Source organism: Zosterops lateralis (assembly GCF_965231275.1).
Source record: "Zosterops lateralis genome assembly, chromosome: Z".
Lineage (NCBI taxonomy): Eukaryota > Metazoa > Chordata > Aves > Passeriformes > Zosteropidae > Zosterops > Zosterops lateralis.
In genome coordinates this window covers 75,936,298-75,958,834 of record NC_139800.1, presented here as the reverse complement: position 1 = coordinate 75,958,834, position 22,537 = coordinate 75,936,298, and the positions used below count along the sequence as shown (strand labels likewise).

At 43.9% G+C, this 22,537-nt stretch overlaps 1 protein-coding gene across 1 annotated transcript; it reads left to right on the top strand.

Moving 5' to 3' along the window:
- The first annotated feature begins 1,975 nt into the window (after positions 1-1,975).
- LOC310922448 (V-type proton ATPase subunit S1-like protein) lies at positions 1,976-16,120 on the top strand. The gene is made up of 7 exons (XM_083883020.1): positions 1,976-2,077; positions 7,030-7,070; positions 7,874-7,935; positions 9,430-9,671; positions 12,809-12,859; positions 13,699-13,942; positions 15,560-16,120. Exons 1-7 carry the CDS (start codon positions 1,989-1,991, stop codon positions 15,860-15,862), a joined length of 1,032 nt encoding a protein of 343 aa, XP_083739146.1. The 5' UTR covers positions 1,976-1,988; the 3' UTR covers positions 15,863-16,120.
- Positions 16,121-22,537: the final 6,417 nt, after the last annotated feature.

Genomic DNA, 22,537 nt, shown 5'->3' with positions numbered 1-22,537 from the left:
ATTTTTTCTTCTTTTGCACATTGCTGGTTTGTATTTCAGAGTTTTTATTTCTTAGCTTTTACTCTCAGGTGGTTGAGGAATGCTTGGGAAATGGATTCACATGGATCAAATTTCAAGGCACCACCAGAAATCCTCTCTGTGCCTTTCCCTCCATTAATTAGGAACCAGGCACTGAACAGTGACATTAGTGACCTCACAGTGTTTAGAAAAGTGTGTGATGCTTCTGTCCCTTCCCAGGGCTGCTTAAATTTTTTAACTGAGCCACGTGTCCATTCTAATTGCTCTAACTTTAGCATTATGCATGCTGATGCTTCTCAGAAAATTTAGGGGTTATCTTCAAGTAGGTTTTGCTTAATCCTACATTCCCTCATCTCATTTTTCAATCTGGGATTCTCACATAAGTATCTTTACTCCTCCTTAAATTGGATAGAAGCCTCTCGACTGAGGACAAGCTGTTGGGGGATTTCTCAGAGGAGCAGATACCCTCTGCATCCCAGAAGGAGAAATGAATTAAGATGGCAAATCCTTTTTAATGATTACAATGCTAAAGCCCCAATCCTTCTCTAATATCTAGAATGCAACAGGCAGGAGCTCCTAATCAGCAAAGTGAAGCTTCCCTGATGGTGCCATCAGCAGGTAGCAGGACAGGCCTGGGTGTCTGATGCCTGAAGATTGGTGTATGGCTGTGTCCTGCCTTATATTTAAAGGTTTTGGAACTAGATCTCTAAGGTCCCTTCCAGCCCAAATCATTTTATGACTCCATGATTTTTAGGGGTGTCTGACCCACAAATCTCTTGAGGATGACCCAGAGCCAACCCCCTGTAGTAACTGTGATGTGTGGGGGCTTTGGTGTCTTGATCTGGCAGCCCAGAAACACAAACATTGATTCTGTGGGCACCTCGCAGCTGTGGCCTGGCCTAGAGCTTCCCACTCCAGAGGGCAGGAGTAGATGGGACACTGGGAATTGTTCCCTGGGAGGGTGGGCAGGCCCTGGCACAGGGTGCCCAGAGAAGCTGTGGCTGCCCCTGGATCCCTGGCAGTGCCCAAGGTCAGGCTGGACACTGGGGCTTGGAGCAGCCTGGGACAGTGGAAGGTGTCCCTGCCTGTGGCAGGGGGTGGAATGGATGGGTTATATCTATCTATCTATCTATCTATCTATCTATCTATCTATCTATCATCTATCTATCCATCCATTCATCCATCCATCCATCCATCTAATCTATATAAGATATAGACGATATAAGATATTAGAAGACTTCAGAATGCAATTCTTTCTGTGAACAGAGGGAGAAATCCCAGAACTGCTTGTAAGCATCACCCTCATCTCCCTTTAAGGTCACGGTTAACTACAGATAAGAAGTGAACCTCAGTATGATTTTAGAGCTCCTTTGATCCTGTTCCTTTCCCCCCCCATTATCAAGCAGCTCTCGCCCGGGTACCATTTCCCCAGACCGAGTGATCGCTGCTTCAGGAGGTGTCGGGAGGTGCGAGGGACACACGGAGGGCGGTGTTGGTGGGGCTGGAGCGGGGATGGAGCGAGGACGGGACGGGGAAGGAGCGGGGATGGAGCAGGGAGGGAGCGGGAATGGAGCGTGGATGGGGCAGGGATGGAGTGGGGATGAGTCGGGGAAGAAGTGGGGATGGAACGGAGTGGGGATGGAGAGAGGATAGAAAGGAGCGGAGAAGGAGTGGGGAAGGAGCCAGGAGGGAGCTGGGATGGAAAGGAGTGGGGATGGAGAGGGGGTGGAAAGGAGCGGGGATGGAGCGGGGAGGGAGCGAGGATGGAAAGGAGCGGATATGAGGCGGGAAAGGAGCCAGGAGGGAGCGGGGATGGAGCGGGAATAGGATGGAGCGGGGATGGAAAGGAGCGGGGATGGAATGGAGCGGGGAGGGAGCGGCAGCTCCGCCCGCAGCCGCCGCCCCGCCGCTGTCCCGCCCCCGGAGCAGGGCGCTGATGTGCCGGGCGTGGAGGGGCTCCTCGCCTCCCCATGGACGGGAACGCTGCCCTGCGGCTGCTGCTGCTGCTGGCCTGCGCCGGGCTCGGCGGCTCCGAGGAGAAAAGCCCCGCGGGGAACAGGTCGGTACCCGGGCGCGGAGCGGTGGCGGAGCCGGGCGAGCGCAGGTTTTAAACGCTGCCGTTCCTGCCGCCTTCAGAATGCGAGGAACCGGCTGTGGTTTCCTTTCCAGGTCTGAAAACACCCCGGGCTGTTGGAGAAATTAATTATTTTGAGGCTGGCGGTGCGTTAGAGACGTAACTTTGAAACAATTTTGTGTTAAACAGTTTAAAACCGGGTGTTTTCTGTGCATCCGCCCGACATTTGGTTACGTTTTAATGACTCCCACATTGACTTTCCCTGGTCCCTGAGAAAAGGGAGTTATAAATAGTATAACAGCAAGGGTATGAAAACTACTCCAAGAAACACAGGCACGAAAATATTCTGCTTGTGTAGAATGTTTGAAGCGTGAATCCGATATTGCAAGTGGATATTAAACTTACAAAATTACTGGAGATTTGGGTTTGTTATTAGTAGTGCTGTTTGACTCTCTAATGAAACACAGTGAGCCCAGATCATAGCAGGGGGAAGAGGGGACTTTGTAGAGCCAAGCGTTAGGAAAGTGAAAACAGCCTGAGCTGTGTGAGTTGAATGGTGCCCAAAGTCACCAAAAACACACAGAGCAAACACGCTGATGAAGGTCACGGCTGTCAGTAAAATCTGTGCATTTGAGGCAAGAAGGACATGTGGTGATTTGCTTAAGCTTGTATTAAGAGATCTGGTAGTCAGTTACTGATAAATACTACAATATGTTTTCATTAAATAGCTTACTTGCTGCTCTCCTCTGCCAGTTCTCAGATTTCTTACTGCTCTTCTTAGTATAATTTATTTTTTTTTTCAATCAGACCAAAATCTTACAGAGAGCAAGCAGTGGAACATTACCTGAACTTCATTGCAATAAATGTTAAGAGGTGAAGTAATGATCTTGATGCCAGTGAATCAAATTGGAATTTTGCTTCCTTGGGAGTGGGATTGTGCCTGCACAATGTTAATTTGCTAGAAGTTCTATGAGCTCAATGTCTCTTTTTGTATTAAAAACGGGAGCTTGAGTATCATCTTGTTCTGACCCAGACCTTGTTGGACACCCATTAAATTGCACATCAGCCCCAGTAATCAGTGCTTTGTAAAATATTTATGGAAATCTGTCTCCCTGTGTCAAATCACACGTTAAAAAAAAAGAGATGAGTTGTGGGGTTTGTACATATTTCTTATTGATACAACTTACATAGGGGCATTTAAAAGTCAGTGTTTTTTTTGTCAGGATGTTTCTGAGAAGGAACCAGCTCTTTCCTTGAATCTGATCTCTCCAAACTTACACATTTATAGGATTAATAACTTCACTGAAATTCCTTATGTCAAGTGTCCCTAGGACTAGAAGCAGTGCATTGCCCCCAGGTGCTCCTCACCTTTCATAATTTTATTTTTAGTACATTTGAGAGGTCACATGTTATTTTTCAATTGGCCTTCTCAAAAATTGGTTGTAACCAGTTCAACAGCCAGTGAGGAATTCTGCAGCTGGAGTTTCTCAGTCTTAGGGAGATGACTCTGAAGTAATGGAAATACAGAAATAATGTTTCTGTAGATGTAGAGTGCATTTCTCCATCTGGTGCAGTTCATCAGAGCACTGACATGAAGAGTAGAAGTGTGGACATGGCATGAAAACTGTCTGTGACCTCCACACTCAACCCCTGCTGAGTGCCAGGATTATTCATGTGGTTATTTGAAAATGCTGTTTACGTGGAAGTCCTCAAGAGCTGGAGTGTTTATCAATTTTGCAGACAAACCAGACTCTGTTATCTCATATAGATGGATAATGTCATCTGATAAGAGGAAATTTACACTTCTTTATACTTATAATCTTATTTAATTGGGTTTTACATAGTGATTAGTCCTTCCAGTGCTTTGTATTAGGGCTAATCCAATTTCATGTGGGTTCCTAACATGCTTGGTTTGGTAAATTCAACATACAACATACGTGCCTGGGTGGATCTGGGAGAGCTGTTTACCAAATGGTGAGGAAAAATATGGCTCATTGAAACATACACCACTTGTGAACAAATGAATTTGAAATTTCAGGGTAAGAGAGGCTGATAAAAGGGTTCCTAACTCAATGTGCTAGAAATTATTTGTTGTGGACACTGCACTAGTGCTGACTAGTTTCTTTTCTCCTATACATGTAATTACCATTTTTATAATCAAAAGGGAACACATATTTTTTAACGTGTAGCTATTTTCTCTTTTCTCACTTTCAATACTTTTGTTTCTGTGGAACACGCTCCAGCTGAGGATGACAGGGCGCTGGTGCCTGTGGATTCCCCAGCTCACCTCTTGGGTGGAAAAGCTGCTGTTTTGGCATCAGGGTGGCCATGGACAGTCCATGGGTCACAGCCTGGTGACACCTCAGGGCTGAGTGTCAGGGGCAGGTGATAGAGCTGATAACATCAACATCCACTTGTGCTGCCCAAAAACCGGAATGGGATTGTCCTCATGTGCCAGTGACAGCCTGGATGTGCTACAGTGACGTGGGGTGATGAATTTCCCTTCCTGATGGCACTGCATGTCTTCTGCAGGAGGAGAGGAGGAAGCCAGCACTGCTAATTAATGGAGTAATTAGCAGGAGGGCCTGGCTGGAGGGACCTTCCTCGCATGCCTGGCACGGGGCTGAGTGTGTTCGTAGTGCTGTGGTGGCTCCCGGGTCACTCTCTGCTCTGCCTTCCTCATGAAAACATGAATATTTCATCAGCTGTGCACATTCATCTCTGTTTGAGTGTCTTCATGCTGAAAGCAGAGATGTGACAACTCTCCCAGAGTGGCTGAGCCTACATGGGGTGTGGAGGAGCCAGGATTCATTTTTCGTAATGGACAGTCACAAAACCAGAATTAACCTTTCCTCTTCCATGAACAGCATAAAAACCTGTCAGGGAATGGAATAAATTGTGCAATTTTGCACCATTCTGCTTCCAACCCAAATATTTTAATCCAGCTACCACAGCATGGTGATTTCCAAGCTGGAATAAATGGCTATGAGGAGCTAAAAGTATAACTAAGCATAACTATCTGTCTATCTATCTGTCTATATCTGTATCTATCTGCAACTAAGTATAACTAAAGTCAGAATAACTAAATAATATACATTCATGTCTTTTTGGCAAGCCCTGGTTTTGTAGCTATCATCATGAAAAAAAAATGCCCCCCCTTCCCATTTGCCTTTTTCAGCCTGCAGGCTTCTGTCATGAAGAAAGACTGGAGAGGATAAAAAAAGCTGCATCAAATTACAAGACCCACATTCCTAACTGTAAAACAATCTGAGAGAGAGTTTTGTTTAAGTGAGAAAACAAGTTTTGGTCCATTGTACCCACGTCTTTTATAACCTCTGTGTCAAAGTCTGAATATTTCCACCCATCTCTGAAGGCTATTTGCTGTTAGTATGAGCAGCCTCAAGCTCCCTGGAGACCCCAGGCTAGCACTAACCCTTGCACCCAAAAAGCAGTGGGAGAAAAAGGACCCACTCTGGAAGTGCTTCTTGAAGCCACTGGGGTTTCAAAGCTGCGACTGAGAACAAAGTTGGTCTCTCCATATGTAAACAAAACTGCCAGATAAATTTGGACAGAGTTGAACTTTTCTGAATGTAAGGTATTTATAAAGTTCTTTCAGCCTGGCAGCAAGCAGGGTGGGCTCTAGGCTGCCCCACTGCTGCTTGGACTCGTATTTATCTGCCCTTGAGGGTGCTGTGATGGAAATTAGGTTGGGATCACTCCTGTGCATGCCAGTGGGTCAGACAAATCCTCCTGCCCAGAACCCACCAGGGCAGGGTTTCACCCTGCTATCCAAGCACTTCCCAGGAGTGCCAAGCCCAGGCTTTGTAATTCCAAGAACCTATGGTGAAATTTGCACATAAACACTGAAAACCACTCTAATTCCTAATATTTATGTGTCAGCCTCAGTGTAAATATTTCCACAATTTTTTCTGCTGTGATGGTTTGGAAAGATGGTAAGAGATGGGATAAGGGAAGAAGATGGAAGTGTATTTCCATGTGCAGTGGAAGGTGAGGCCAGTCTGGAGGGCACTGAGGAGCACAAGCAGGGCGGGGTGTGGAGGGTCTGTGTGTTGATGCTAGGAGAGTGGGAATTCTGATGGAAGCCTTGGGAAGGGGACAGAGGCCATCACAGGAGCAAATCAATTCACTGAAGGGGGATGCAGGTCCCAAAGAAGCTGCTGTAATGTGGGAAGTGTTCATGGACTCATGGAGAGGAGTCTGGTCCTGACTGAGTCCTGGTTTCTTGGACTTTGATCTTTAGGTGTTTGTTGGTGTTTATGAATCCACTGGGCTTAAATCTCTGGCTCAGGAAAGCTGATAGTGCTGACACCAGCTGAAGACATGCCTAAGAAGAAAATCAAATGCTGAAAACTGCATGAGCCTGGTAGTTGTCACTTGAGATGTGCTTCACCTGAGCCCTGCCTTGCAGTGATTTCCATGGGGTTTGTTATTGCCTGGAGCCATCCAGGAGCTGTTTTCACGTGGTGTAAATCTGTGCCTAAGGCATTCTAAACCCCTGCTTTTGCTCTAAATCCAATGTGTTGCTTCTGATCTTCCCTGGGAAATGAGGGTGATGCTGAGCTCTCCTTGGTTCCCTTGCTTATGCACTGGAACTGGCTCAGTCTCCAGCCCAAAACTCACATCCCATGGGATGGGACTAGAGGGGTAATGAAGCCTTTTGTCAGCATGGTAAGGGCATGGAAGTGCCTGTCAGGGTTAGTCCAGCTGAGTGATGTCTGAAAATGAGACATTTTTAGCCAGGCTACAGCAGCTTTGGGATAATTTACCCTGTTCCTGTGGCCTTCACCAGCCAAGGACTTGAGTTACCTTTGGAATATTTTGTGGAGTGAAGCAGCAACAGGAGCTTTCCCCACTAAACTTGCTGCAGACTTTGAATTCGGATGCTGCACAATAAATACTTTTCTCCTCTCTCCTAGTTCACATGAATTTTCAGATCAAGATTCTCTCCAGAGAAATGGTAAGGCTTTCAGGGGGCTGAACCCCTGGCTGCTGGTTGTGTTACTGTTGCTGTAGAATATTTCATTCCCAGATGTTGCTTCTCTTGGCATTGGAGACTCTTTTGTCACATGTTTTGTTAACTCTCTTAAAAAATACCCTTTAGAGGATTTGCCTGTTAAAATAATCATTCGCTGTCCAGCTCTGAGATGCAGTGAGAATGTGGAAGGGAAAAGCCTTCACCTTTTTTTAACCAAATGAAAAGAGAGTTAAATGTTTGAAGGATGGAGCTGTGCGAGTGCCCATGAAATGATCTGTGCTTGTGAAACTTCACACTCCTGGCAAGGAGGAGTTGGGATGTCAGGGCATTTGTCACATCTTCCTGTCTCTGGCAGTGCAGGGAGAAAGTTCCCAGCACAGTTATCACACTTTTGCCAGGCAATTCAACACATACCCTGTGATGAATTTGCTGTAGGAAGAAAAAAGTGTCTTTTGTTGTCTTTGAGATGAATAATTACATATATAGACTGAATCCTGCAATTTTGAGGCCCTGGAGTTACTCTTAGTGAGGGTTACAAGGTGTCCAATGAAAACAAGAGGAACTTTGGTGAACAAGAAATTAGGAAATACATGCAGTGAAGGCAGTATTTGCTGCAAGTCAAGTATTGTCCAAGGCAAAATCAGTAATTCTGACATACACATTTTGTGCAGATAATTATTGTTTGCATAAGAATGTGAAAAATTTAATAAATGTTTGGTTTTATAAATGTGTTTACAAATGGATGTTTATAATATACTAATAATGAAATAACACTCCTTTTGCAGGTCAGCGTTACAATGGTCATGTGAAGCCAAATTTTAATGCCAATCAAGTGGCAATTGCACAGGTAATGTCTGGAGGATTGGATCTGTGAAGTCTTTTCATAGCACATTTACATCTTCCAACTTACATTGCTGAATTAAATTTGTCTTACTTTGTTTAAAGAAACAGCCAACAAAACCATCTAAAATATTGTGATACAGTTCTGCCTCAGCACTTGTACAAATATGCTCTGCTTTTGTGAGGGCTGAGGTGACCACTCAAGTGCTGCTGCTGGCTGGCCATGGGTTTGGGCACAGGATCTTTCTGGAAGGACAAAATCCTTATATCCATATTCTGTACAATGGGATTTAGCTGCTGTGACCAGTCTTGTTCTCATATCAGTTAGTACTGAAGGAAGAGCTGAAGCAAAACTTCAGATTTTTAGTGGGAGTTTTTTTCCTGAGACCAGGCTGTAGGTCTTGTCAAAAACTGAGCATAAAAGGCTTCATTACCAAAAGTGATGCATTCCAATGTTAGTGACATGTTGAATAAATCTCTCTCATGTGGACATCTGAGGAGACAGCCTTGTCATTTATATAAATACACATATAGCCACTCACCACATTTCCTCACCATGATCTTGCCTTGCTTTCAGCTTGTTCCTGTCAGTGTTTACTAATTTTAATCCTAAAACATCATTGTACCATATGTAAGGTCCAGTATCAAAAAGGATCGTTCAGGGTCTGAGCTGAGAGTTATGATTTGCTAATCTAAACAGCACACACACACACACTTTAAGCCAAGACAAAACCTTGGGGCTTAACTGTGTCCCTTCTGGAGCCTGGTGAAATGCTGTTTATGGCTAGGACTCAGAAAACCTTTCCTGTTTTAATGTGAACTTGCAATCACATGATGTGTTAAAAACAGTCATGCAGATATTGTGTGTGTTACCCTATTTGGATAGGGTGGACATGGTGACTGGAAATCTGAGTGTGAAATCTGAGAACAGCAGTTAAATTATTTAATTCTTTCTGGGGACTAAGTCAATTTGTCTTGCCTGACATTCAAATTGTCTTTTTGCTATGAAATTTGGCTTATAAGGGATGGCAATTTTCTGGAGTCTGCAGATGACATGGAAGCTGCAGTCCCTGGGTTTTTAGTCCTGCAGCTGATTTTGTAAAAGCAGGGATCCCTACTTGATCCATCTCATTCTGCAGCAGGTATTTCCCTGATTTAAAGCCATGGTGAGCTAAGCTGCCTGCAGGTAGGTGTAAACTCAGACATTCTCTCACCTGGAGAGCTGCCCAGTGTGCTTCCACCATGGTGGGCTGTGTCCTTGGCACAACCTGAGCCCTTTCCAGTGGGCTGAAGCAATTCTTAGAGGTGTGCTAGAGAGTCTTCACCTGGGGGGAGCACCTTCTGTGCTGGGGTTGGATGTTCTGTGAGGTGCCATCCCTGGGAAGGGATACAGCCAGGTATCCCTCTGCTTCCTCAGTCCGAAGCTGGCTCATGTATTCTGGTGAGATAGTAACTCCTGAAACTATATCTTCTGATAAAAACCTTTTGTGTGTTCCCTCAGGTTGTCAGGTACAACTTGAGCAGGGGAGGACAGTGGGAAGGAGCACCCTGGAGGCCGTTCCCCCACAGCCACTACAGCCCCCTGAACGTCACCGTCAACGGCACCCCCTGCATCCTCTTCTGGGCCAAGAGGATCATGATCCGGCTGGAGAACCACACCCAGCTGGATTTGACAGACAGGACCTTTGGTGTCCATGCCACCGTGGATGTTGGGGACTCAAACTGCAGCGAGGACAGCGCCATGTAAGGGGAATTCTGCTCTGCAGCTGGAACTGGGGCCAGATAACCACTGGGGAGTGATGCATTAAGATTTTAGCTTTTTATATTTTTCAAATCCTGTACTGCATTAGTGCATAACTCTAAGCTTCATGTAAAGTGTTAGTTAACTGTCTTCAGATTTTGGTCAGACAAAACAATTCCTCTGGGCTTGTGGTCCAAGGACACACCACAGCCTCAGGCCCTGAGAAGTATGAACAAAAGTGAATTGGGAGGGAGCAAACCGGGAGTAAATGACTACATTACCTGAAGCTGTAATTGGAGAATGATTGGAGAATTAACCCCTGATAAATGGACCAAACTTACAATTGTCTGAAAAACTCGTGAGCATCATCCATCTTGGGTGTAGCCTCTGAAAGCTTCTGACTGCCCAAGGTGTATCTATTGAAGGCCTTTAATAAATACCTGCTTTATTCTCTCAATCTTGTCTAGCCTCTGTTCCAGGTGGCCACTCCAGGGCATCAGGGGAACAGCCTTTGCAGAGCCCCAGGCTTTTACTGATGATGTCCTGCCATTGCAGGCAGCAGGGGTTATGTAGTTTAAACCCAGCTTTTTGTGGACACACATATTCAATTGTTGCAGTGGTGCAATCCCTCTTTGGGGCAGCCAGCTTTGCTTTTACTTCTCACGGAGCTGAAGCTGTTGGTCTGTTTCACCTCCATCTGTTTTACACAGCTGCTTGTGGGGTTGAGAGGGGATCCTGTGCTGAATGTGGGGCTTAGGTTCTGTGCTTGACTAATTATCCCTTCATGGGATGTGTTCCAGTGATGCCTTTTTGGGCTACCTAAAAACAAAAGACAGACAAAATTAAGATGCTAAAAAGCAGATATATTAATAAGAGACCTTCAGGTGTATTTCAGGCAGACAAAGCCCCTCCAGGGGCTACACCCAAAAATGGGCCATGGGTCACAGGTTTTCACACTTTTATAAGTTTGGGTCATTTGTGTATTGAGGCTTAATCTTCCAGTTACAGCTTCAGGTAACGAAGTAATTTACCCTAAGTTTGCATCCCCCCAAACTCACTTTTTTAAAGATTTCTCAGGGCCTGAGACAGTGAGGTGTCCTTGATTCCCAGGCCTGCAGAGGAATTGTTGAGTCTGATCAAAATGGGAAAGCAGCAGCTGACACTGTATATGGAATTTAGAATTTTACACTAAAGAATTGCAGGATTACAAATATATGAAAAATACAAAAGATAAAATCCTAAGGTATCACCAGCAGTGCTGCACAGCTGCAGGTCTGTGTTTGGATGGTCACCCCAAATCCCAGGCTGTGACCTGTGAGGTGCTGGAGACAAAGAGTGGGTTAATCACAGGTTTGCATGTGGCACAAGAGTGCCTGAAAACCTGAGCTCTGCATACCAGCCTGTCATTAATTTCTTCAGTATCAGCAGCATTTAGCAGTTTCGCTTAGTGTTTCTCACCCTGAGTAAAAAAGCATTCAGCAAAAGTTTGCTTTTTATGCTTCTCACCCTGAATGAGAGTTAAACATGAACCCCACTGCACCCAAAATCCTCCAGTGCCTTGTCTGTTCTAGGAAGGCATGTGGAATTTTTTAATTTCCTTTGCCATGTGTCTGATTGCTTCTCTCCCCGTCATGGCTCACACCAGATTCCACTCTGGGAGGCCTAAAAATCAGGAGGTAGATTCCTAACTGAACATCAGCACTAATTCTATCCCATAAAGGGAGTTTAAATTCATAATGACACACACAGCAATAAAAATAACATGACCAAACCCAGCAGTTTCATTTTTCTCTTATACAACATTTCATCTGTACATCTAAATATGTTTTCAGTGAAAAGTAGGTATTACCTCTTTCTGATTGTACAGCACAACGTGCACAGACATTTTGGTGAAGTTACCAAAAAGCTAAAAGTGAAATTGAAATAGAACCCAAGCCTCACAATATTCAACAAGGCAGTTTGAATATTACATCATCAGCACGTGAACTAATCCAGCACTTTTTTGACAGGCAGAGGTAGAGAATGGAATACAGTTATGTTAAAAATAAAAAAAAAGATAACACACATTTGTCTCTCTCTTCTGGCCTACAATTAATCTTTTTCTGATTAGTAAGTATTTTAAACTAACAGAAAATAAACTAAGGCAAAATTAATGGTTTCAAAACACAAAGAATGGTATCAGATATAATAGTCCAAACGGCATTCTTTTTTTCAGTTGAATGGCACATTTGCCATTTGTCTAATCCTCAACTCTTTCTGACTTTCCTTTGTAATAAAGCAAGGGATGGTCTGGGTTCATGTCCTATCTTAGGGGACCAGTGTTACCCAAGAAGTCTAGATCACCTATGAAATTGTGGGGCTAGCTTTTTTTTTTTTTTCCTCTGGTTGCTTTTTTGTTTGTTTGTTTTTAATCTGTTGTTTTTGTTTCTTTTGTTTTGTTTTCGTATTCTTCAACTTTAATTTTGGAAGCCTTTCAGAACCTGCATGCTTTCACTGTGTTTTGTTTTTGTCTTACTTGAACAATGAGAATCTCCATGCAGGTTTTAAGAGGCAAAATACTACTTTTCAGTGAGAAGAATATATTCACCCTAATTATGTATTGCATTAATTAACCTGATAGGGCCTTTCACTTCACTGAACTCCAGATGCCCAAGGCTGCTCAGATGAATATTGCAGAGCTGCTTCACAGCCAGGGCATTTGTAAGGCTGTAAAGAAAGAACGTGGAAATCTGAACTCTCACCTCTGCTTTCTTTCATGATCTGGTATTTAAAAAGATGAGGACAAGGTGTTTGTTTACACTTTCTAATGGCAGAGATGTCGTGGCTTGAGGAGGAGAACAGACATCCCCTGAACCTAATTATCAGCTAAGGTGGGAAGCAGTGAGATTGAGTTGTGTTGGAAGTTAAACATGAATTTCTATTCTTTCTGGGTAGTCTAGGTCTCATTCCAGTTAACAGGTGGATGAATATATTTCACTGGAGGAAGATTTAATCCTTTCAGGTTTTTTCCCCACTGACTTTAAGGGTAGACTGAGTAAAAATTTCCATGTATAACTGAGCTTAATCTTTTGTGCTGCTTTTTTCTCTGAAGGTTTTTGAATTTTTTTCCTAGCCTGATGTTACTTGCTTTTTGACCTAGGCTTTCCCTGAAGTTTGGTGACATTGGCAATCTAAAGGGACTTGTTATCAGGTAAGTTTATATAATAATTTTTTTACCAGATAGTAATATGTTAACATAAATTGTTGTGCAGTGGCGTGGGCAATTAAAGTGTATTTGTTTAAGCAAAAATAATGTGGGAGAAACTCTTGTATAACTGAAATATCTGCATTCAGCATGTCTGCTGTCACCTGCCTTATTTTATTAAGGCATTTTTTCTTCTACATTGATTTTTCTACTTGTGGAAAACTTTGGGTCATCTCTTTTGTGTAGAATTTTCTTGTGTCTGAGATTTTAGCTGAACCTTGCTAATTCACTACAGACTGGGCAACAGACTGTGACCTACTTTATGTTTGCTTCTTGGTGATAGAAGAGAACAGCATTTCTTGATAAGTGACTTTCCATAGACAGGGTGGGGTACAATACCAATGTTGCATTCATATTTTTCCCAATAGTTAGGCAAAATCCCTTCATATTCTTCTTGCTTTGTGAGAGAAACCAAACTCCTTCAGCTGCCACAGTGAACAATCTCAAATCACAGAATCCCAGGGTATTTGGGGTTGGAAGGGATGTCTGGAGCTCACCCAGCTCAAGCCCAGGCAGGGTCCCCTGGAGCAGTGACACAGGAACGTGTGGGATGTCTCCAGAGAGAGACACTCCAGGGCCTCCCTGGGCAGCTGTTCCAGGGCTCTGCCACCCTCTGTGGGAAGTTGTCCCTCCCTTTCCAGACTCCATGGAAGGAGCAAGAGCTCATTCTGATATAAACTGGTCATGCCAATGAGTCTTACAAAGTTGTTCAGTGCATGAATTCAACAGTTACAACCCTCTGACTGATTTTCTTGCTTGTCTCTGTTCCAACACGGTGTTCCCAGGCTCTTGTTAACCACCAGCTACTACCAGCTGTCTGTGCAGAACTGGTTCAGCTTGCACAGGCTGCAGCTGCTGTACAATCACTCTGTGCAGGCCACGTTCAACGCCACGGGGATCCACGCGCCAGCCACTTACTCCTTCCACTGTGAGCACGTCAGCAGCCTGCAGAGATATGATGCCCTGCTCATCCCCAGCTCTGCAAACGACCTCTCCCAGCTCTGGGAGGTCACTTTCGTCGACTTCCAGGTGATGCCATGGATTTCAGCCAGATGGATCCCATCTTGATTGATTGAGGGGGGATTTTGCCCTTCGTGCTGAGGAAAGATACCTTCCAATTTTGCACTTGTGCCTTACATGTGATGCCTTTTTGGGACTACCTAAAAACAAAAGCCAGGCAAAATTAAGGGAATAGAAAGTGATTATATTTATTGAAGGGCCTTCAGGTATATTTCAGGCAGACAAAGCCCCTCCCAGGGGCTACCCAAAAATGGACCATGGGGTCACAGGTTTTCACACTTTTATGTTTGGTCCATTTGCATATTGGGGGTTAATCTTCCAGTTACAGCTTCAGGTATGAAGTCATTTACCCCAAGTTTGCATCCCCCCCAAACTCACTTTTGTTTATGTTTCTCAGGGCCTGAGACAGTGAGGTGTCCTTGATTCCCAGGCCTGGAGAGGAATTGTTCTGTCTGACCAAAATGGGAAAACAGTTGCTGACACTCTATATGAAGTTTAGAGTTACACACCAAAGAATTGCAGGATTACAAATGTATGAAAAATACAAAAGCTAAAATCCTAAGGCATCACGTGGAGCATGAAATAGAAACGAAGAGTTTTCCTGTCCAAGGAATTAAGGGCTGTTTTTTGTAGTTTTTCTGCTTGTGTTCCCTCTAGTGGCAAGTGAATTTAATTTCCTGTTGTTACATCATTTTGAGCTGAGTTCTCACACTCAGCACCAATAATAGCACCACAACACAGGCATGGGATCCATCTCATTTTGCTTTTGATGCCTAGGAATTTTTACCTTGTGCCCTGATTATAGTTACCCCAGCCTGCCTCTAAAGCCACTGGATAATTCCCCTAACCCATCTTAAGTCCTTATTTTAGGATGAGATTAATAATCTTCTGAAAGTGCCAATTCTTCTGTGTTTGACAATGAGGGAGCCTAAGATGGCAGGACTAGAGTGTCTTGTATTTAGATACCTGCGTCAGAGGGCATGAGGAGCTGAGAAAGGAGTGGAAAAAACTGATCCCCTTTTGTCACTGTGTGAAAAATGTCCATGGTCTGATTTAGTGGAGCAGTCAATTCCCTGCATGCCAGAGTGCTAAAACCCATATTAGAGCTGAAGCCAAGAGTAAAACTTGCTGATGTTTTCCATAGCTGGGTGCAGCTTCCTGTAGTTTTGCTGGTTTGCTGCCACATACCTCCCATGTGGAACTGGTGAGAAAAATCTTGCCCTAGGGCAGGCACTTGGGAATATTTCCTGGTTTGTCATGTTGAAGTTTGTGCAGTCTGAAGCAGAGACTGTGGAGAGCCTCAGCAAGTGATGCTGGAGATGCACAGTTAATGTGAAAGGTACCACACTTGCAATTAAATATTGCTGGGCCATCAAGAGTGGGCGTGGAAGGTTTGTCTGAAACACAGCTGCAAATCCTTTTGGGCAGCACAGCAGAGTGGATTAGAATAGCTGGTAGTTTCAGAAGACTAACCTGGATAAACTCTGAGCATTAGCTCCAGCTATCAGTGGGAGACACAAATTTGCAATGTGCAGGTGTTAAATCAGAAATTCTTACTGCCATCAGGAGCAAATTCACGAAACACGAGTACTTTATTTAACATGATCCCTCTTGTTCTCTCTGTAGATTCAAGGTTTTAACGTTCAAGAAGGACATTTTGCCTACGCCAGAGACTGTGCATCCTTCTTCTCCCCAGCAATCCTGATGGGGTTGGTGATGTCCCTGATTCTGCTGCTGGTCCTGGCCTATGCTCTGCACATGCTCATCCACCTGAAATCTCTTGACAGGCACTACGAATGCAAAGCTTCTCCTGCCTATTTTGCACAGATGAAAGACAGTGACATGGGGGATGAGAAGGAGCCACTGAGAAACAGTGGAAATGAGTCCTATGAACTCAGGAACCAACAGTTTGGTAAAATCTATATTTAGCAGTGTTTGTCTCAGTGAAACCAGAGGTGTTTTCTTCTGCTGGCACTGTTGTGTGTAGTCTGTGCAGGTTTTTTTTTACCAGCCGATGAAAGGAAAAGTAGATAACAGATTATGTAGCCAGTTATTCACTGATAATCATCTCAAAGATGCCTTGGGAAAGAAGGTGAGAAAAAAAATCCATTGTAAGAGATATGCATGTTGTGGGACTTTATTGCTGTAGCAAAAAGACAAAATGCATAGCTCTTCATCCAGCTTACCAAGTCTTGAAGAGAGAATCTGTAATGAACACTTTGAAATTAAATAAAGGTTAAACTCCCCCTAAAACCAACTCTTTGCCTATTCTTTCAGAAGGCAAGATTCTCCCTCATTTTATATTTGCTCTGTGTCCTGACAAAACAGCATCAGTTTCTTTCTCAAGGATGTGTTTTCCTTTTATTTCCCAAGTCACATCCCCTCCTTCTTTTCCCCATAAACTCCTTTTCCTACTCTGGAATCTTCAGGGCCACATAAGGTGTGTATTTATCCACTGCACAGATGAAGTAGTGGCTGCAGGACAGCAGCATCCTGGTGCTTTCCTGTGTCTAAGCTGGAGGTTTATCCTGAGAATCTGATGGGAAAACACCAGACATCTGCTTGCAAAGGCTTACCCTCAACTCCCCGGCTCAGCTCTGTGCCAGGAGATGGATTAAGAGCATTATATACTGTAATTCCAGGTTAATTTCTTTTCTGCCAAATCCCTTCAGTCTTTCTCAGGGACTTCTACCTGAATGGAGATTTTCAGATGGAAAATACATATAAACAGAGAGGTGCAAGCTGCCAGCAGTGAAAAGGATACTGTGATACGGTTTTCACTGCTGCTTCTGAGAGTTTAGGATATTGCCATCCCATTCATGCTTTCCTCTGTTAGAGGCAAAGTTTGGGAGCTCCAATTTGGCTATAATTTGGCCCTGATTTCTAGCAAGTAAGAAAACAGCAATGTTCTTAGCACTGTAGTGCTTTTATGTTACAAATAATGGAAACAGCAGCATGATAGAAAATCAGTCAAAACCAGATTTGCAAGCAAATGCCTTTTTATTTTAGATTACAGAATTAATTAGTTGTTTGTAGCCTTTGCAAATGATACTGCAGTCTTTAAAAACCCTGAGAGATGTCCACATATATCCTGTTTATTAGTACAGGTGATGCACAGACTGGATGTGGAGTCCTAAGAGGTTAGTTCATCTAAGAAGGCACTTCAGAGGGAAAAAAAAAATATATGTATCTTTGATACATAACCTGGTGCAATAGACAAGCTTTTGAGGACTTGGCCAAGGCTGCCTGTGGCCAGTTGCTGCCAAACCTTCATCTGTTCCAGAAGGGAAGCAAGTAAAATCTTGAATCCCTGGTAACCTGAGTGGGGCTGGCATGAGAAGGTGAGAATTAAACCCTGCCCAGGCTGGTCCCCTGTTCTGCACACAGAGGAGGCTGATGATGGACAGGGCTCAGGGTGCCAGTGCCAAACAGGAGATATTCCTTGTGGTCTGGAGAGCCAGGCTGTCCTGCCTGGGGCTGAGCAAATAAAAACCTGGCACTGCTCAATGGCAGCCTGACTGTCAAATCGAAGGTGAGTCCCTGGTGTGAAATCCTCACCCAGCTGAGCTGCCCTTCCCAAACCCCTGGTTCTTTAGGCACAGGGGAACCTTTTCCTCCCACAGGAGTAATTTCTCCTCCTGGCTGCTGTCTGATGGTGCTACCAGGATAATTCTGGCCTGATAATTCATTTCCTTGCATGGTTTAAATGGGCAAATCAACACCACTGCTCTGAGAAGTTCTGCAAGACTGAGATTGGGAATAAGGGAATTCTGCTCTGGTCCTGTCCCTCACTCCTCACACCCTTTTCCAACCCAGCTATGTTCCCTTTGCTTTTTCTTGATTTTCAGTGTGAATGTCTGCAGGCTTAGTGCTTGAGATGCTCAGCACTGCAAATTTCCAGCATGTGCCAGTCCAGATTTTTTGGTGTAGAATTTCAAGACTTTTGTGTGTGCGTCCCTCCCAACCCCTCCTGAACAAGAGACAATAATTAATACCTGATAACTTACAAGGAAAACTTCAGAAATAAAAGAGAATGCAGATAAAAATGAAAAAAAAACCCAACCCCAAACCCCAAGAAAATATTTCTTTCGGTTTATCAGCTTTTTCTAAACTAGGATGCCCTGGGGAAAGTAGTACCCATAGTAGTTATCTCTGCTGTGACTTTTTGTGTTGCAGCTCTGCCTGGCAGTGGCAGGTAATCCTCCTCTGCCAGGTAGCCCCTGTGTCATCACAATTCCAGTGAAATGACAGAAGGATTTAGAAAGGATAAATGCACTAATTGAGTTAGACAGGAAATACATTGTTTGTCATAGGACTGGAAGGATGAGCCATATATTTGTAAAGAGTTAATGATGCTTTGATGGAAAATGCACCAGAAGAAAAAAAATCAACTTAATTGCAGTTTCTATCTCCTGGTGCCTTGTACACAAGCAAGCACCCATGGCTGAAAAACCCAAAAATGTGTCTTCTTACATTCCCAGTATGCTGTGAGCCAAACAATCCTTATCAAATGCACATTTTGGAGCAACAGAAACATTCCACTGCCTTGGTCCTTATACAGGAAAACTCGAGTGAAAATGATTTGTGTGCTACAGAAATAAGATGCAGTGGCACTAACAGACTAATTTATAAAATGCAAGCTTTTTTTCACATGCATAATTTCATTTCTGCATGAGAACACCTCCAGCTTTGCAATGTATACGTGTTCACTCAAACAAAAAACTTACAGCATCTTTTCAAAACCGATTCAGTGTTTCAAATTCAGGGTCCCATCCCACTCCCACTCAGAGCTAAAAGGAAGTGTCTCACTTCCTTTAATTCAAACAGGATAAATTTCACAGACTGTGATAACACTGAATCAAACAAATGAATACATTTATTCCTCATACATTTCATCTGCAGTAGTTAAAATGCTGTATAATTGCCCCTCACCCCAATATTTGGCAACTTTACACTGCCAAGAAACTAGATTTTCAGGCAGTACAATAAGCACTGTTGTTTGAACTGAAGTGGTGGAGTTTGGGCTTAGTATTAATTAAAAATGCACAGGAATAATCAGAGCCAACATCACTGTAAAGGCAGGGAGACAAACCATGAGCCTACTAGCTGGCAAGTAACACTGAATTGCAGGGAGCCAGAAGAAATAGATTTATTTCTTTCCTTCAAGATTTTTAAATGGTGGCATTTAACACTCATTGTTAAAACACTGATTCTTGCCACAACATCTTTGCTATTTCTGTTGTTTTTCTTTTGAATCAAGGATTTCCAAAAAGGTGGGTGCAATCTCATTTCAGAAACTTCCCCTAGGAGGTCAGAAGGTATTTTCAGGGTGGATCTGTTATTTACCATTATTGAACAGCTCCTGAGGCACAGTAAGCCTTGTGACATGGCATTTAACTGGTGTGTGATAGGCCTGGAATCTGATTTAATGGTTCCTAGGTCACCCCTTAATTTGTTTGCTCTAACAATACAGTAAATCAATACAAAATTTGATTAAAGAGCAAAACCTGTATGAAATCAGAAGAAAGTTCCTAATCTTGTATATATATATATTTGCACTTTTTTTCCCTTCAACTCGATTACCTATCATAAATCAGAAATTGCAACTTGTTTCTCCTGAGGTAGTAGTGTAAATTCACTCGTGACTCACATTTTGTTTGAAGCCTAACAAAGAGTTTCAGTTCCTGCAAATTTTGGAACAGCCTTCCTGAGCATTTTGCAGCTGCCTCTGAGTGCTTTTTCTGGGTGAGGTTTTGGTTCTGGTACATCAGGGTGCTGTCTGCTGGCTGCCTAAATACCTGAACTGGTCATTGCAAATAATTTCCTGGACTGTTTGTAGGTAAGTGCTGCTGCTTGGGAATATGAAGGAATATTCACTTGGGATGGAACCTGGAAAAGGAGGATTTCCAAGTGTTTCCAAATGGAGCAACACTTTTTTTTTGGCCCCATGATGACCCTTACACATTGAGCAGCCTCTCAGGTGTCCTGGAGCCAGTCTACAGCTTTTCTGCCATTTCTATATGTCTGCAGTGGAAATAATTCATTATCAATCTTCTCTCATTAAAAAAAAAACCCAAACAAACACCATAGGCCTCCAAAAAAAACCCCTCCCAAGCTGAAACCATACACACACAAAAAAACAAATCGGAGTTTTCAGCTCTGGATGTGATTTCCCATTGTTTTCTTCAAGCTAAAGCTTTCCACTGAAAAAGGAATTTGCAGCATTTTGTCTTACCAGCAATGAGCAGGTTCTTCACTCCCAGATGCAGTTTTCTGTCACAAAATATCAGTCAAGTCTCTTCAAGAGACTGAAAAGCTCTGTTCCAGTTATACCCATAACTGCACAGATGTGAAGCCTGAGAGAAAGGGACAGTTAAAACCCTACATTCAACTCCTCTAACATGGCCTGTGAAATGGAATGTGGGATTGTGACGAATCCTGCCCCTAATCAGCAAAATGAATTTGGTGGAAACATTTAAACCTGTTCCCAAATAAGCGTCTCCTCAGTATTAATGTTTTTCATTTTAGGATCTGTTCCAATTGACATGAGGTGACTCAGCTCCTCATACAACACAAGAAAGAATCTTAAATCCCTTTTGTATCAGGGCTGTTGCCTGTGGTGCCACCTGGGAATTTTTAAAGGTCGAAATGGTTTGCATAAACACATCACAGTAAAACTCATGGTCTGCCACAGTCCCTTGGGATTGTTCCCCAGGATATGCCATGCAGCCCTGGAATTCTGCAAAACTCTGCAGAGAAAATCAAAAAAGTGCAAAATTACACGTATAATCTTGCTGCAGCATTGGGAAGATTAATGGGTCACCAACAGAGGGGAAATAATAGTGTAAACCTCTCCAAAGGCAGATTCTTCATGTCATTAAAGTGATCAGAAAATCTTCAGTTCTCCTGCAAATCTGCTTAGTGAATTATATAAATCCTTGGTAGCAATTTGTTTGGAAGTAGCTGGAGCATCACTCTTCAGTAGTGCCTGAATATGTTTGATTCTTTTCCTTTGGATAACTGCCAGGAAGACATTTCTAGGCCAGTTGTAATATTTTCTTTTTGTTGTTCTTTGTTCTGCAGAGCTAATTTTAGGGGGATTCTCACTTTATGTACAAGACGTGCAGGGTCTGCGCTTGACACTGGAACCTCACTAATTTATCTTTTATCCTTCCAAACTCTGGAATAAGTAAATGGCTGCAATTACTAGAGGTTTGTTGGGTTTTTTTGGTGGCCTTTTAAGAGGCCTGAATTATTTTAATTATGTCTGAATTATTCTGAATTAGTAAAATCTCATTGTTTCCAGGACACTCTAGAAAGAACAGCTGGGAATTTTGAAGGAAATGCAGGTAATAATTGAAATGTGAATTATGGAGGATGAACCCCCCCATAAGCAGAACATACCCATTCTTATAGAGAAGCTTTGAAAGGGGTTTGTGATTAACTCCTTGGCCTGCTGAATCAGGTCCTCGGCTGGTGTGTAAACCATTTTAGATTCTGTTTGTGCTGCTTTGCCTTATTTATTCCTACCACTTGTGGCCACATTTAAAATATAGAAATATGACTGAAATACTGTGAAAGCCAGTGGGGATCTCTCCAGTGGGCTTTGGAGTTGGCACGGGTGGGTCAGAGCACAGCTCTGTGCAGTGTGGGGGCGTCAGGGGGGTCTGGGATCAGGTGGGAGCTGTGATGACCCCAGCACTCTGTGCCATGTGGCACTTTACAGGGGTCCCTCCAGCAGGAAGAGCAGCCTCTGGCCCCATGTTTGCTGGGAAGCTTCATCTTTGTCCTCTCTGCCCATCTCACCCTCTTTGGCTGCCTCAGCTTGGTTTCCTGTGCTGTGACTGTCACTCAGGAAGATTGGCACCTGCCCTAATTAGCCCCAGGAGCATCCTGCCTGTGGCCTTGTCCCTTCCTGTGCCTCTGCTGCCACACAGGGCTGGTGGCACCCTTCCCTCTGCTGGTTTCTGCTTGTGCCCTTGTCACCCTTCTCCTGCCTGACCTTCTCTGTGCCTGCTCACCAGCTACACACCAGTATCTGCTTTGGGGCACCACCTGACAGGACAGCACAGAATCCTCCCCCCTCTTCTTCCTGCTGTCTTTCCTCTCCTTATTTTCCTCCCAACCTCTTTTGAACTCTTGAGTGGTTTCATCCTTGACAAGCCCGAGCGGTGCTGCCGCCTCCCCTCCTGCAGATTTATTCCTTGGGGTCTGTGCTTCCCCTCCTGGCTCCTTGTGGCTGTCAGATGTGATTTCCCGTGCTCCTGCACATGGGTGATGTGAAGCAGAGGGGCAGCCACCAGCCTCAGGCACTTCTTCCTCTTCCAGGAGAGGGTCAGGTCACGGCTGGCTGTGATGAGCCTTGCCAGTCTGGGGAAGGCAATATTTTCAATAAGGGAATGCAGCTGCTTGGGAAGAAGGCAGCCTGCCTACAGTCCCAACTTATCCCAATTAAAGATGTGGACATTTTTTTTTTTCCTCCTCACATCCTGAAAACCTTGTGGCAGATGACTGTGTCTTGCCGGAGAAGAGATTAAAGGAGGATGTTGTGTGGCAGAAAGAGTCTGGAGTGTGGCAGTGGAAACTGCCCACTACCTGGGGAGG